Source organism: Pecten maximus, chromosome 11 (assembly GCF_902652985.1).
Source record: "Pecten maximus chromosome 11, xPecMax1.1, whole genome shotgun sequence".
Lineage (NCBI taxonomy): Eukaryota > Metazoa > Mollusca > Bivalvia > Pectinida > Pectinidae > Pecten > Pecten maximus.
In genome coordinates this window covers 26,204,948-26,218,210 of record NC_047025.1, presented here as the reverse complement: position 1 = coordinate 26,218,210, position 13,263 = coordinate 26,204,948, and the positions used below count along the sequence as shown (strand labels likewise).

General features: G+C 37.5%; 1 protein-coding gene across 1 annotated transcript; it reads left to right on the top strand.

Moving 5' to 3' along the window:
* The first annotated feature begins 403 nt into the window (after positions 1–403).
* On the top strand, positions 404–2,070 carry LOC117337810. The gene is given in 2 exon segments (XM_033898932.1): positions 404–896; positions 898–2,070. Coding segments are annotated over 2 exon segments (1,092 nt in total). The 5' UTR covers positions 404–429; the 3' UTR covers positions 1,523–2,070.
* Positions 2,071–13,263: the final 11,193 nt, after the last annotated feature.

Genomic DNA, 13,263 nt, shown 5'->3' with positions numbered 1-13,263 from the left:
AAGATTCACGCACTCACTTCGATCATTTTGAAGCAATATAATGATAGCGACTTATATTTAGGTTATACTAACATTGGGGATATTCCACTGGCAAAATGAGGCAGACGTCATGGCTAAAAATATAGCCAATCATAGACCAGTATGATCTCATATGCTAAAAATAACGTGATTCATTGAATTGACATGGCGTTGGTTAAAATGTAGTTCCACCGGTTACAGAAATACGTTTATAATTTTAACGAAAGTGACAACTTCTAGTTTTGTGATTTTCTTTTGCTCAATGATATAAAACATTATAGGCGTGCTTGCATTTTTCTAATTATAAAGGATTGAGGAAATGAAAGTGGATTGATTTGGCGTATGAATACAGGCCGAGTCCGCGGTGTTTCGTTATAAATATAACCACTGACGAGGGAATCGTCATTGGGTATGTCTAACAATCGAAGTGAGAACCTCTCTAACCGCAATCTTAGCGATTCGCGCGTGCTGTACGGACCCCGGTCTGTATTCCAGGCAAACCTGTTAACAACAACAGGCAAGGCGCTGGATATTCCAATTTTATCCGTTAATGACAACAACTTCCCGGGTTCACCATGTCCGAACGGAAACTTGACCACTTTCGGGCCGGAATCCCCACATCTGTACGACATAGGAATTGAGGAGCTGAAGAAAGCATTTTTCGTCGTGAATGGAGAAGAAGAAAAACTACAGTTACCTGACCTGGATCCTATGCTTGAGAACTCTGTAGATATAGACAAACTTTTAAACAGTCAGCTAATAGGGGAGACAAATTTGGAGGACTATATTTCTCTTGATCTTGAGGGTGGTCACACCTCGAGCAATTTAGATACCGGAAACGAAGTTGTGAATGAAAACAACCCTCGTACGGGTGTGAAAGAATTTCTATCAAGTGTTCAACCTGAATCGGAATATATGCAGCAAGGACAGGCTGTTCAGGATCTTTTGGGAAACTGAGACGACGGAGTGGCAACAGATTGTCACGATCAAGCCCGAGGATTTGGGACTGCCCTCCTGTCAGTCTAGCGTTCTCCTCGAACCGGTCACTCGCCTGTTGACACCATCAACAACGTGTGCGAGTGCCCCACCCACGCCGCCGCGTACTCCGGCACCCTTGTCGCCGACTCCAAGTACAGCATCATCTTCATCGGAGCCAATTTCACCTCGGGGTCCTCTCCCCCGGGGTAGACCGGGACGGAAACCATCTGGTACCGGTCCAGTCAGGCAAAGTAGGAAACGTCAACTTGACAAGGAAAGTGACGAATACAGGGATAAACGTATGAGAAACAACGTTGCTGTGAGGAAGAGCCGAGACAAGGCAAAACTTAAACAAGTCGAGACAGAAGGCCGTGTTGATGGTTTGCTAAGTGAAAACGAGTCATTACAAAAGAAAGTTGAACTTTTGTCAAAAGAACTGAACGTGTTAAAAAGTCTTTTCGTCAATGTGGGCGCAGCTTTACCAGAGAACTTTCTTAAACTCATCGCCGACATCGGAAAATCCTGACAAAGAATTGACTCTTAATTGTGTATATAGTTTAGCTGACTTTATAAATATTTTGTATGTTGATAATTGGTGTGTTTATCGAAATAGAAACAGTAATGGCACTGAAAAAAATGGCAGCAAATCTTTTAAGTGTAAATGGACAAAGTTAAAGTTGGACAGTTTCCAACGGAGAAATGGATATCATATTCAACATCATCAACATTATTTACTACGGGACCAGCTATGGACCAGAACTTTTATACTGAATTGTCGTGTGTTATCGGTCTTAAACAGCTGTGAGACCTGCTGCAGACAATTGCACGAACACTGTGAAAACAAATATAAAAGTGACATCAACGTTAATATTTGTGCTGAATGTTTTGCTGGGAACCATTTACAGTGTTTCCATGCTAGCTTTTCTACGTTTGGTATACAATCTAGTACAATATGTTATATAAAATTTGATAAATCAATATATATTTGTTTGTCTTTATTCACGTGCATTATGTATTGATGCAAATGGATACAAGAACACTCTGGTGGTGGCCAATAAATTTATTTTATCTTTACATTTAATCAACTTTTGCATTTCTATAATTTATTTTTAGTATTGTTCTATATTTAGTCGCATCTTTGAACTGAGCATTGTGATTTTATTTTTTTTAACTTTGTATGAGCCAGATATGCTTTCATGGAAGTTCCCTTTTGCATATTTTTTTTATTTCATTAACCTCACACACTACCAGATAGGAGCGATGCAGTTTTATTCTAATGATTTAACAGTTTCAATTTCCATGAAAAACAACAAAAAAACTTCTAATGTTTTCATTGTGATTAGAACATGGACTCGTACAAAATACTGAAGTGAAAATCTTTAAATCCATATTTCTGATGTCGGCAATTTTGAAAAGAACATGCCTTCTGGCATTTAAAAGAAATCTATATATAAATGGGCTCATACAAAAATTGCTGAAGTAAAAATCAATTTAGGGACTGAAAATGCACTGGCAGGAGAGGGGACATAAGCGTGTGACGCACCTTCCATATTGACATGTCTAGTGACACAGACTGGTTTGGACCTGCACAGCAGCCAGGTAGATGGCACTCTATAACGACCTGCACTCATGACCGACAATAGATATTTCATATAATCGAATTTTAATAAGCCATGCAGTTTTATTCTGGTATTTTCATACGGAACCAGCTTTTAAAGCCGAAATGAATCGTCCCACTTTTTTATGATTTTCACGTTACGCAAAACAACATTTCCCATGCTTATCTCTTTTAAAAAAAAACCGGAAAGTTTACAGAAGTATGAACATTTCAGATACCAGGATACGTAACTCCTGGATCATTCACGTGTCATACATATATTGTCCATATGATATGTATATGCAGGTGCAGAGATTTGAAAAAAGGAGATAAACATTTTGTCTTTCAATATCAAAAACATAGTTTTGACAGAACTAATAAATAGCTTGTTTTGACGTTCTAGAATTGAATAACAGAATGTTTTTTCTTCGTCTGTCTTATTAACGGTATTTGTGTTTGAAAATGGAGTAATCATAAATAATGTGAGAGGAAGGTAGTGTATTAGATAGGAGGACAGTGAATTAGAGAGATATCAACAAGAAAAAAGGTCAATAATACATACAAGAGGCCCAATGGCCATGTACGTACCACTTAATTGTTCAGTTAATGAAAAGAACTCGTTGACCCTTAATACATTGAAAATGGGTCGAGGTCATTTACCTTCGCAAACTTGGTCAGGCGTCATCCAAGGTACCTACCAGTCACATATCTTAATTCTAGGCATTTGAAGTAGTTTGGTGTTTAAAACTTCTCTATGTTTTTGTTTATACTTATGAATATATATTTTTATCTAGTTCTACTTCCTGGGTTTATCTTCGTTCAATTTCCTTCAAATCTGCTCGGTCACATCAACCATTCATAAGTAAAGCATGAAATAAACATCTAAAGAACGTGAACTCCCGGATGATTAACAGAAAAGCACGGGTTTATTTATCAAATGCCGAGAAATTTCACTACAAATTCATGTTTTTTAACCTTTATTTCATGTTTGTGTAACAGACCCACGATGACTCTATAATGATGATGTGATTTTACCCAATGTCTAGGCCACTCGATGTTTGAGATGTCGTTTAAAAGAAAAATTTGAAGACAGGACAGACGACGGAATAAGCCCACTTGGTCCCTGGGGACAGGTGAGCTAGGAATGAGTTCTAAGTACATAATCAACCTAATCTGTTTTTTAAAAAATGACCCAAACTAAGTAGTAAAGTGTACGAGGAATTCCTAATCTTATGAATATATCTTTCAATCGCCATACTTAACAACTTGTATATATGACCGTCCTTTCCTTAAGAATATTATGAAATAAAATATGGTTCTCAGAACTTCACCTTGGCAGACTATACTATCTGGTGAAATGATGAATATCGCACCTTTTAAAAGAATTTAACTATCAACTAAACAGTTCAGTATCGAAAAAACATATAATATAATCAAGACAGAAAACTCTACACTCGGCTAATTTTCGAATGTAAAATACATGTAGTCGAAAAAGTTAAAGTATGATTATGGAAATAAATAACACAGCTGCATAACATTGATATTATTATGGACAAGAAAAAAGTCCAACAGTTAAATGGTAAACTGTCACTAGCTAAGGTCCATACACAGGCCCTAGCCTCGTCCCATATATATATGGATGTATTGACACTTGACCGACGAGGCTAGGACCTGTGGTCCATATTACCAAACAAAACAGAACAATGTTAGTAAAACAATGTCGGTTAAACTTGGATATAAAGACAAGAAATCGTATACACGAGAAATGGAAATAAGTGAAAGAAGAAATAGATTTATAAACAAAACAATGACTAAACCAAATTCATATAGCCGATCTTATGTGTTTCGAAATGTACATGGATTTTGGTTGTCTTCCAGCTGAAGTACGTTCATGTATATATATAAAATAGGAAAAATAATAGCTTGTGTGCATGCGTGTAGGTATATATCAGTAAGCGTTGTTATCCTTAAATTTTGAGCAACATAGGTTAATGCATGACGAAAATCTATTGAATTTCATAACAAAGTTAAGTTTTCCTTAGTAAATTCGACAGGCGTTTTTATCATACACGAAGAATGATAAAGATATCTCGAACTAAAAAGGAAATATTGATATTACATGTAATTGGAATATTAATTAACATATTGAGAAACATGTACGCACTTTAATGATATCGTAACAGATTTTCATTGGTTTCTCTGAAGTCACATAAGTTACAGAAGTAGACTTTCGGAAAAATAAATAAGTGTTCCTATTGATTAAAGGGATTAAATTGAGTCTTACCATCGAGGGAGGTGACCTTGAATGGATACGACAGATACGTAACGGTCATTCACAAAACACACCGTGTCAGGGTAGGATTCGGAAATCTAATACACATCACTGCGGGGGAAGATAGATTATTTAGGACTCAGTTCATTCATTGAAAAGAAGGCATCGATAGAAACGAGTAGTTCTAATGAAAGTAAAAGCCGATATTAATTCCCGGGAGATGGAAGCGTTCGGTCAGGGTGAAGAGACCATGGAATCTTGTATTACTTATTTACAATAGACTGATGACAAAGCAAAGTCCAGGAAAACTTGTTGGCAGCCAACATTTTCAGACAGTGATCAATATGCTTGTAAGAAAAAAATAGGATTCTTTTCATTGAAGCCATAACCTAAAATGTGTGTATTTAGAATGAAAATGGATAGATCAAGATATGTAAATTTTAGTTTAGTATTGTTTAACGTCCTATCAACAGTTATGGTCATTTAAGGACGGCCTCCCCTGTGTGTGAGATGGTTTAGTATTGTTTAACGTCCTATCAACAGTTATGGTCATTCAATGACGGCCTCCCCTGTGTGTGAGATGGTTTAGTATTGTTTAACGTCCTATCAACAGTTATGGTCATTCAATGACAGCCTCCCCTGTGTGTGAGATGGTTTAGTTTTGTTTAACGTCCTATCAACAGCAATGGTCATTTAAGGACGGCCTCCCCTGTGTGTGAGATGGTTTAGTATTGTTTAACGTCCTATCAACAGTTATGGTCATTCAATGACAGCCTCCCCTGTGTGTGAGATGGTTTAGTATTGTTTAACGTCCTATCAACAGCAATGGTCATTCAAGGACGGCCTCCCATGTGTGTGAGATGGTTTAGTATTGTTTAACGTCCTATCAACAGCAATGGTCATTTAAGGACGGCCTCCCCTGTGTGTGAGATGGTTTAGTATTGTTTAACGTCCTATCAACAGTTATGGTCATTCAAGGACAGCCTCCCCTGTGTGTGAGATGCATGTTTGTGTTTTACGAGGCGGCAGTATGTTCGACTAATGTCGACTTTATAGTGCTATCTCAGTGAAACGTACAATTGAAGACATCCAGGACACCATATCCAGTCACATTATACCGACAACGGGCGAACTAGTCGTCCCATCCCCAGAATGCCGAGTGTTAAGCAGGAGTAGCAACTACCATTTTCATAGACTCTGGTATGTTTCAGGCAAGGAACAGAATCCAGAGTCTTCCTCACCGGGGCAAATGCTCGTTTAAAGACCAAAAGTAAGGCAGTGTCAAGGGAGACATTAGGAGGAAGACAATTGTTAGAAAGAAGAGTAACGATAAGATCCCAAATCTAGTAGTCCCTTACGACCATGCCACGGGGGAAGTAGGTAGGCTTCTCAACCCTGCTTGCAGGGACAGCTATATAGGTAAAGACCACTTGATATACATATATGTAAACTGACATACAGTAATTGACATAGCGACGCGTTAATGTGTACAACCTATATTAAAATATTCCTGCATTGAGGTTGATATTTATTTACAACCAAATGTTTACAAGACAGTGAAACATGATACAAGCCATCAGATAAAGTATACAACCACACGTCCCGTATAGTCATCTACAATACAGAGCAATAAAAACACACAATAATAATAATAATGAAACTGCAATTCAATAGTCGTGTCGTTTCCACAATAAACACTTTTTTTCAGCAAAATATAAATTCCCATATCCCTTTGTAACATCTATGAGCTCTTTACATGCTTTCACTTAAAGGGACATCACGGTAAAAACGTTATAATTTTCATTGAATGCACGTGTTTTCTTCCTTTCCAGTTATGTTTCTGTGCTGTCCAAATGTTTACAGTCGATCCCTATGTCCAGCTTGACCACTTGATTTAGTTGGGAATCCCCCTCTAAATTTAGCGCGGAAATTATTTTTAAATCATTACGTGACTGTTTTGAAATCGAGGCAACACAAACATTCCATCTGAGTTAGTTGGATAATGATATTATACAGTGGTTTAAATGTTAAATAACACGTTCTGTATATAAATAAGTGTAAACACCGTACATATAGTATAGTGACAGTAGCGATGTACTGGTACAGACTGTTTAAATATTACTGAGTTTATGTAGCTACATTATTACCGAGTTTGTGTAAATATTACCAAGATTGTCATGACCTATTATCAAACAATCAAGCAGAATACGAGCAGCGTCCGTATTACTGCTGTTTTCATGTTTGAACTGTATTGTACTGCTTCCCCAGTTTAATTCTAGGACTGTGTTTGACCCATTTTCCCATTATTCTCTTCATTGCAGAAGCTGTTATCGTTTTCAACCGCAGTCGATTCACATTGGAAGCCATTTTTGTTTTCAGGTGTTTTAGTGTGTTGTGCGCAAGCGTTTTATCGTATATGTCACAAAATTTGCATATTCAGACTATTGATCAACGAATTGTGATAACCTTTTTATAATTAATAATTGATGTTTTTTATGTACATATATCATCAAATTCGAATGGTTATTGTCCATTAAGATATTTGTTTTAAAGATATACCCAATAATATGAAAAAATACAAAATAAAAATTGGTTTACCGTGATGTCCCTTTAAATGTACCATAACAGAAAGTGCAACTGCACATGCACAGAACAATGTCGAAATAGTATTTAGCTATATCATATTTTATGTTACCTTATAAAGTACACATCAAACCTGATTTGACGAGTTACGGACTTGTTTGGTGGGTAGTTATGAATGTCATGGGTTAATGACCGACAAATTCTTTATCTGACCTACTTCACACATCGATCTACCCAGGACTCATTAGGTCAGAAAATAAATGGCATGCCACAGGTTAAGTTGATAAGGACGCGTGTTCCTATAGGTGGTTAAACAAGCGTAGGTATATCGGGCATGTATACGTACAAGGATGTTCTCCATAACAAGAATATAATATTTGAAAATAAAATACACGCTACTAGACTAAGTACAATGTAGTATGTATTGTACACTGAGTTTACTCAACTCTTTAACACATAATCACAATATCTGTAATACTATCATATCTTATTGTGATATTATTTCTTGGAGAAAGATACTATTATTCATACTTTGGCTTTTGGATAGCTGTTCAAATATACATTTCATTTGAAATGCTGTAAGATGAAAAGTAGACAAATATGCAAAACATAGGTGTTTGATACAAAAGCAATTACCGTGTGTACAAAAGCATAGGCATCAGCCAGAGCTGTGCGGACGTGCAAAACACCAAAGGTCATGTGAGGTCAGGTCAACACTCGGGGTCATATGTGGACCGTCCAACACCCAAGGCCATATGAGGACGGGTCAACACTCAGGGTCATATGTGGACCGTCCAATACCCAAGGCCATATGAGGACGGGTCAACACTCAGGGTCATATGTGGACCGTCCAATACCCAAGCCATATGAGGACGGGTCAACACTCAGGGTCATATGTGGACCGTCTAATACCCATGGCCATATGAGGACAGGTCAACAGCTGAGGTCATGTGAGGACGGCCCAACACCGAGGGTTATATGAGGACTGACTAACATCCAGGTCTTGAGGACGGGTCAACACTCATGATCTTATGATGATGATTGTAAAGGAGTTATATGTGGACTGGTGTCAAGGAGACATCTACAGCTCGGGCTATATGTGGACTGGTGTCAAGGAGACAGCAACAGTCCGGGTCATAATTGGACTGGTATCAAGGAGACAGCAACAGTCCGGGTCATAATTGGACTGGTGTCAAGGAGACATCTACAGCTCGGGTTATATGTGGACTGGTGTCAAGGAGACAGCAACATCCGGGTCTTACGATGACATGTCAAGAAGGAGTGGGACATATTATACCTACTTAATCACACTCTGTCAAATGCAGGCATATCCACAATAAACAGCTTATGTTTTAGTTCGCAACTCATTCAATTCTCAATCTTCCATCAATATGATAAACAAATAGATATTGGATACATTTTGGATTGTATTTTCTTAACCCCGTATTCCAACAGATAAATGATGAGATTTAATGCCATATCGAACCGTTTAACGCTATTCGGAACAGAGACGAGAAGAACCACACTAGCTGTCCATTCTGACACTACCCGTTAAACAAGAGGATGTGGTGTCAATTGTACACAGGCAATCGATCGTCCGCAGTATGAGTAGATTGGCTTAGAGCAATTACGGTTGAACATAAATTATTCATACGTGACCATATCAATCATATCCGAGGGATTCAGGATTTTTAGTTATGGTTTCCATGCAATAAACACAAAGTATTGTTAAAATATTTCTCCAGTTCTCTCTGACACGGATTGTGGACACGGACGTTTAGGTTTTATCTCAAACAAACAACAGACCGAAGGACTCGCTCTTTAATTCTGACACACTTTACTTAACGTCCTGGACAAATCAGCCGACAAACCCGTACTATGTAACACATCAGGACGATTTTCTACCATCCTTGAAGTCGTTTGTTGAATTGTTTCTGTCTGTAATCTTGCCTTTCGTTTTGAAATCTCGTCAGCTCCCGTTGCTAGCTTTTTGTACAAACCCACTACTCTGTGTCGATGGTAATTTGTGTCGTTATTTGTTGCAGAGATGCTGTCTTTGTGTGTTGTTTATCGATGAGTGTCTGTCTTTGTGTGTTGTTTATCGATGAGTTGCTGACTTTGTGTGTTGTTTATCGATGAGTTGCTGTCTTTGTGTGTTGTTTATCGATGAGTTGATGTCTTTGTGTGTTGTTTATCGATGAGTGTCTGTCTTTGTGTGTTGTTTATCGATGAGTGTCTGTCTTTGTGTGTTGTTTATCGATGAGTTGATGTCTTTGTGTGTTGTTTATCGATGAGTTGCTGTCTTTGTGTGTTGTTTATCGATGAGTTGATGTCTTTGTGTGTTGTTTATCGAAGAGTTGCTGTCTTTGTGTGTTGCTTGCTGCGGAGATGTTGCCTTGTTTGTTGACGAGTTGCTGTCTTTGTGTGTTGTTTATCGATGAGTTGATGTCTTTGTGTGTTGTTTATCGATGAGTTGATGTCTTTGTGTGTTGTTTATCGATGAGTGTCTGTCTTTGTGTGTTGTTTTTCGATGAGTTGATGTCTTTGTGTGTTGTTTATCGATGAGTTGATGTCTTTGTGTGTTGTTTATCGATGAGTTGCTGTCTTTGTGTGTTGTTTATCGATGAGTTGCTGTCTTTGTGTGTTGCTTGCTGCGGAGATGTTGCCTTGTTTGTTGACGAGTTGCTGTCTTTGTGTGTTGTTCATGTGGCGCATTATGCGACATTTTGTATCCTGTGTTGGTGGTGTGGTGTGTTTAACTTGTTTTGCATGTGTTGGTGTTGTGGTATGTTGATCTGTTGTTTTATCTGTGATGGTACGATCGTGTGTTAAACTGTTGTTTTGCCTGTGTAAGATGAAACAGGGGTTTATATATCGTACTTTTGTCTTGAAATTGCTGTAAATTTTTTCCCGGTGTAATTAAACTGCCGCAGATTTTATCTTTATGGATTGAATGTGTGGTAGATTTTGTAACTTTTGGACACTAGGGAAATATTGACCAATTTTGTCTTGCTATGCTTTGCTTTGATGAAGTTATCAATTAATGTTGATACCAATGCCTTAGTGCTGCCGTAACGCATACGTGTCTGTATAGTTGATAAACTGTTCTTTAATCTTTGGCGATATTTCATAATTTGTTCTCGTTTTTGATGTTGTGGATGCTCTTTTCATTTCATGTTGTAATGTTGCAATATCACGGTGTGCTGGCGCTACTGTATACTTTGTTCTTTTGCATTAAAGCTTATGTAGAATTCATCTCGCGATTGATTTTGTCGTGATGTGTTAAGGTCTATTGTTGACGTCATCCCGAAGTGTTTATGTTATGACTATGACAGATGTAGACTTCGTCGTGATGTGTTTATGTTATGACAGATGTAGACTTCGTCCTGATGTGTTTATGTTATGACAGATGTAGACTTAGTCCTGAGGTGTTTATGTTATGACAGGTGTAGACTTCGTCGTGATGTGTTTATGTTATGACAGATGTAGACTTCGTCGTGATGTGTTTATGTTATGACAGATGTAGACTTCGTCCTGGTGTGTTTATGTTATGACAGATGTAGACTTCGTCCTGATGTGTTTATGTTATGACAGATGTAGACTTCGTCCTGATGTGTTTATGTTATGACAGAGATAGACTTCGTCCTGATGTGTTTATGTTATGACAGATGTAGACTTCGTCCTGATGTGTTTATGTTATGACAGATGTAGACTTCGTCCTGAGGTGTTTATGTTATGACAGATGTAGACTTCGTCCTGATGTGTTTATGTTAAGATAGATGTAGACTTCGTCCTGATGTGTTTATGTTATGACAGATGTAGACTTCGTCCTGATGTGTTTATGTTATGACAGATGTAGACTTCGTCCTGATGTATTTATGTTATGACAGATGTAGACTTCGTCCTGGTGTGTTTATGACTATGACAGAGGTAGACTTCGTCCTGATGTGTTTATGTTATGACAGATGTAGACTTCGTCCTGATGTGTTTATGTTATGACAGATGTAGACTTCGTCCTGAGGTGTTTATGTTATGACAGAGGTAGACTTCGTCCTGATGTGTTTATGTTATGACAGAGGTAGACTTCGTCCTGATGTGTTTATGTTATGACAGATGCAGACTTCGTCCTGATGTGTTTATGTTATGACAGATGCAGACTTCGTCCTGATGTGTTTATGTTATGACAGATGTAGACTTCGTCCTGATGTATTTATGTTATGACAGAGGTAGACTTCGTCCTGATGTGTTATATTATGACAGATGTAGACTTCGTCCTGAGGTGTTTATGTTATGACAGATGTAGACTTCGTCCTGATGTGTTTATGTTATGACAGATGTAGACTTCGTCCTGATGTGTTATATTATGACAGATGTAGACTTCGTCCTGATGTGTTTATGTTATGACAGATGTAGACTTCGTCCTGATGTGTTTATGTTATGACAGATGTAGACTTCATCCTGATGTGTTTATGTTATGACAGATGTAGACTTCGTCCTGATGTGTTATTTTATGGCGGAGGTGGTGTTATTGGTTTGTTCTCCTTTCTCCCACATTTTGGGGATCAAAAGAATTATATAAACACTGGAAAACAATGGCACGCCAATTATAGTCTGTTCTGGGAATGTGCATATATACAGGTAGATATTTACCTGTATTATCACATTATCAAGTCATACTATATGTATTATATAAATCACAATGTATCCGTTTATTATATTAAAGGCGGCTGTCAAAGTTTCGGTATTGTGTATATTGTTATTTTCTTATTTATTTTTTATTATTTTTATTTATTTATTTTTGTAATAATAACATTTTCCAGATTCAACTAACCAAGTTCAATTTCAGAGCATAATACAAAAATTCTGAAGCATATGGCAATTAATATTAGGAGAAAGAAAGATAGTATTCTTTAATACTTGCATGTATACAGAGAATACACTAGTACAGAACATCTACATCATTGTACGTGATATGTGCCTTTATGTTATTGCAGACCTTTTCTTGATATGTTTAGGTAGACTTCGTCGTGATGTGTTTATGTACATATAAACCTATCTATTGATGCTATAGTGAATTATGAATTGGTGTGTTGAATATTTGGTAAATTTTGCTCTTTAACTTGACATTGTCCTGGTTTTTTTTTTTTTTTTTATTTACTTCTATGATGTACGAGGCTGTATATTAATGCTCAAGAACTCGAAATAGTCAATCGGCATTCGTCTTGTAGTTCAGTTGGTCAGCGTCCGTCTAGACTCAAGAGGTCCAAGGTTCAATTTCTGGCCAGGTTTTCTTCTTACAATTGGTACCCAGGTAAAGATGTCATAGGTTCAGCGGTGTCCTCTTGGCCGAAGACTTTGTGTATGTTTTCTTTTCGGCTAAGACTCACTCACTCAGGGTCAATATTGATCTTGTTTCCGCGTACGAAGATATGACACCTCTGAACATGACGATTAGTAGGACAGTTCGAAAGACTTATCGCCTCCTAAAGATAGTGGCTAAACAATACAGTTCGGCGGCTCCAGTATATAGGTCGTTCCCTACATTCTTAACCTGACCCTAATGGGGTAGATGTTTTACTATAAAGACATTGTACTTTGACATTTACACTTTGTAATCAGCGCACCTTACTCTAATGCTACCTATTATTCCTTTGATATGTTAAAATAAATCTGTGAATAAGAATGAGAGTAGTTTCATGTAGATTGTGTTTCTCTCCTTGAACGTTCCTATGTTTGTCAATAATCTGGTGCTTTTATACTATCAGACAATATTGATAAGAAGGCAGATATAAAAGAGATGAGATATATTTAGAAT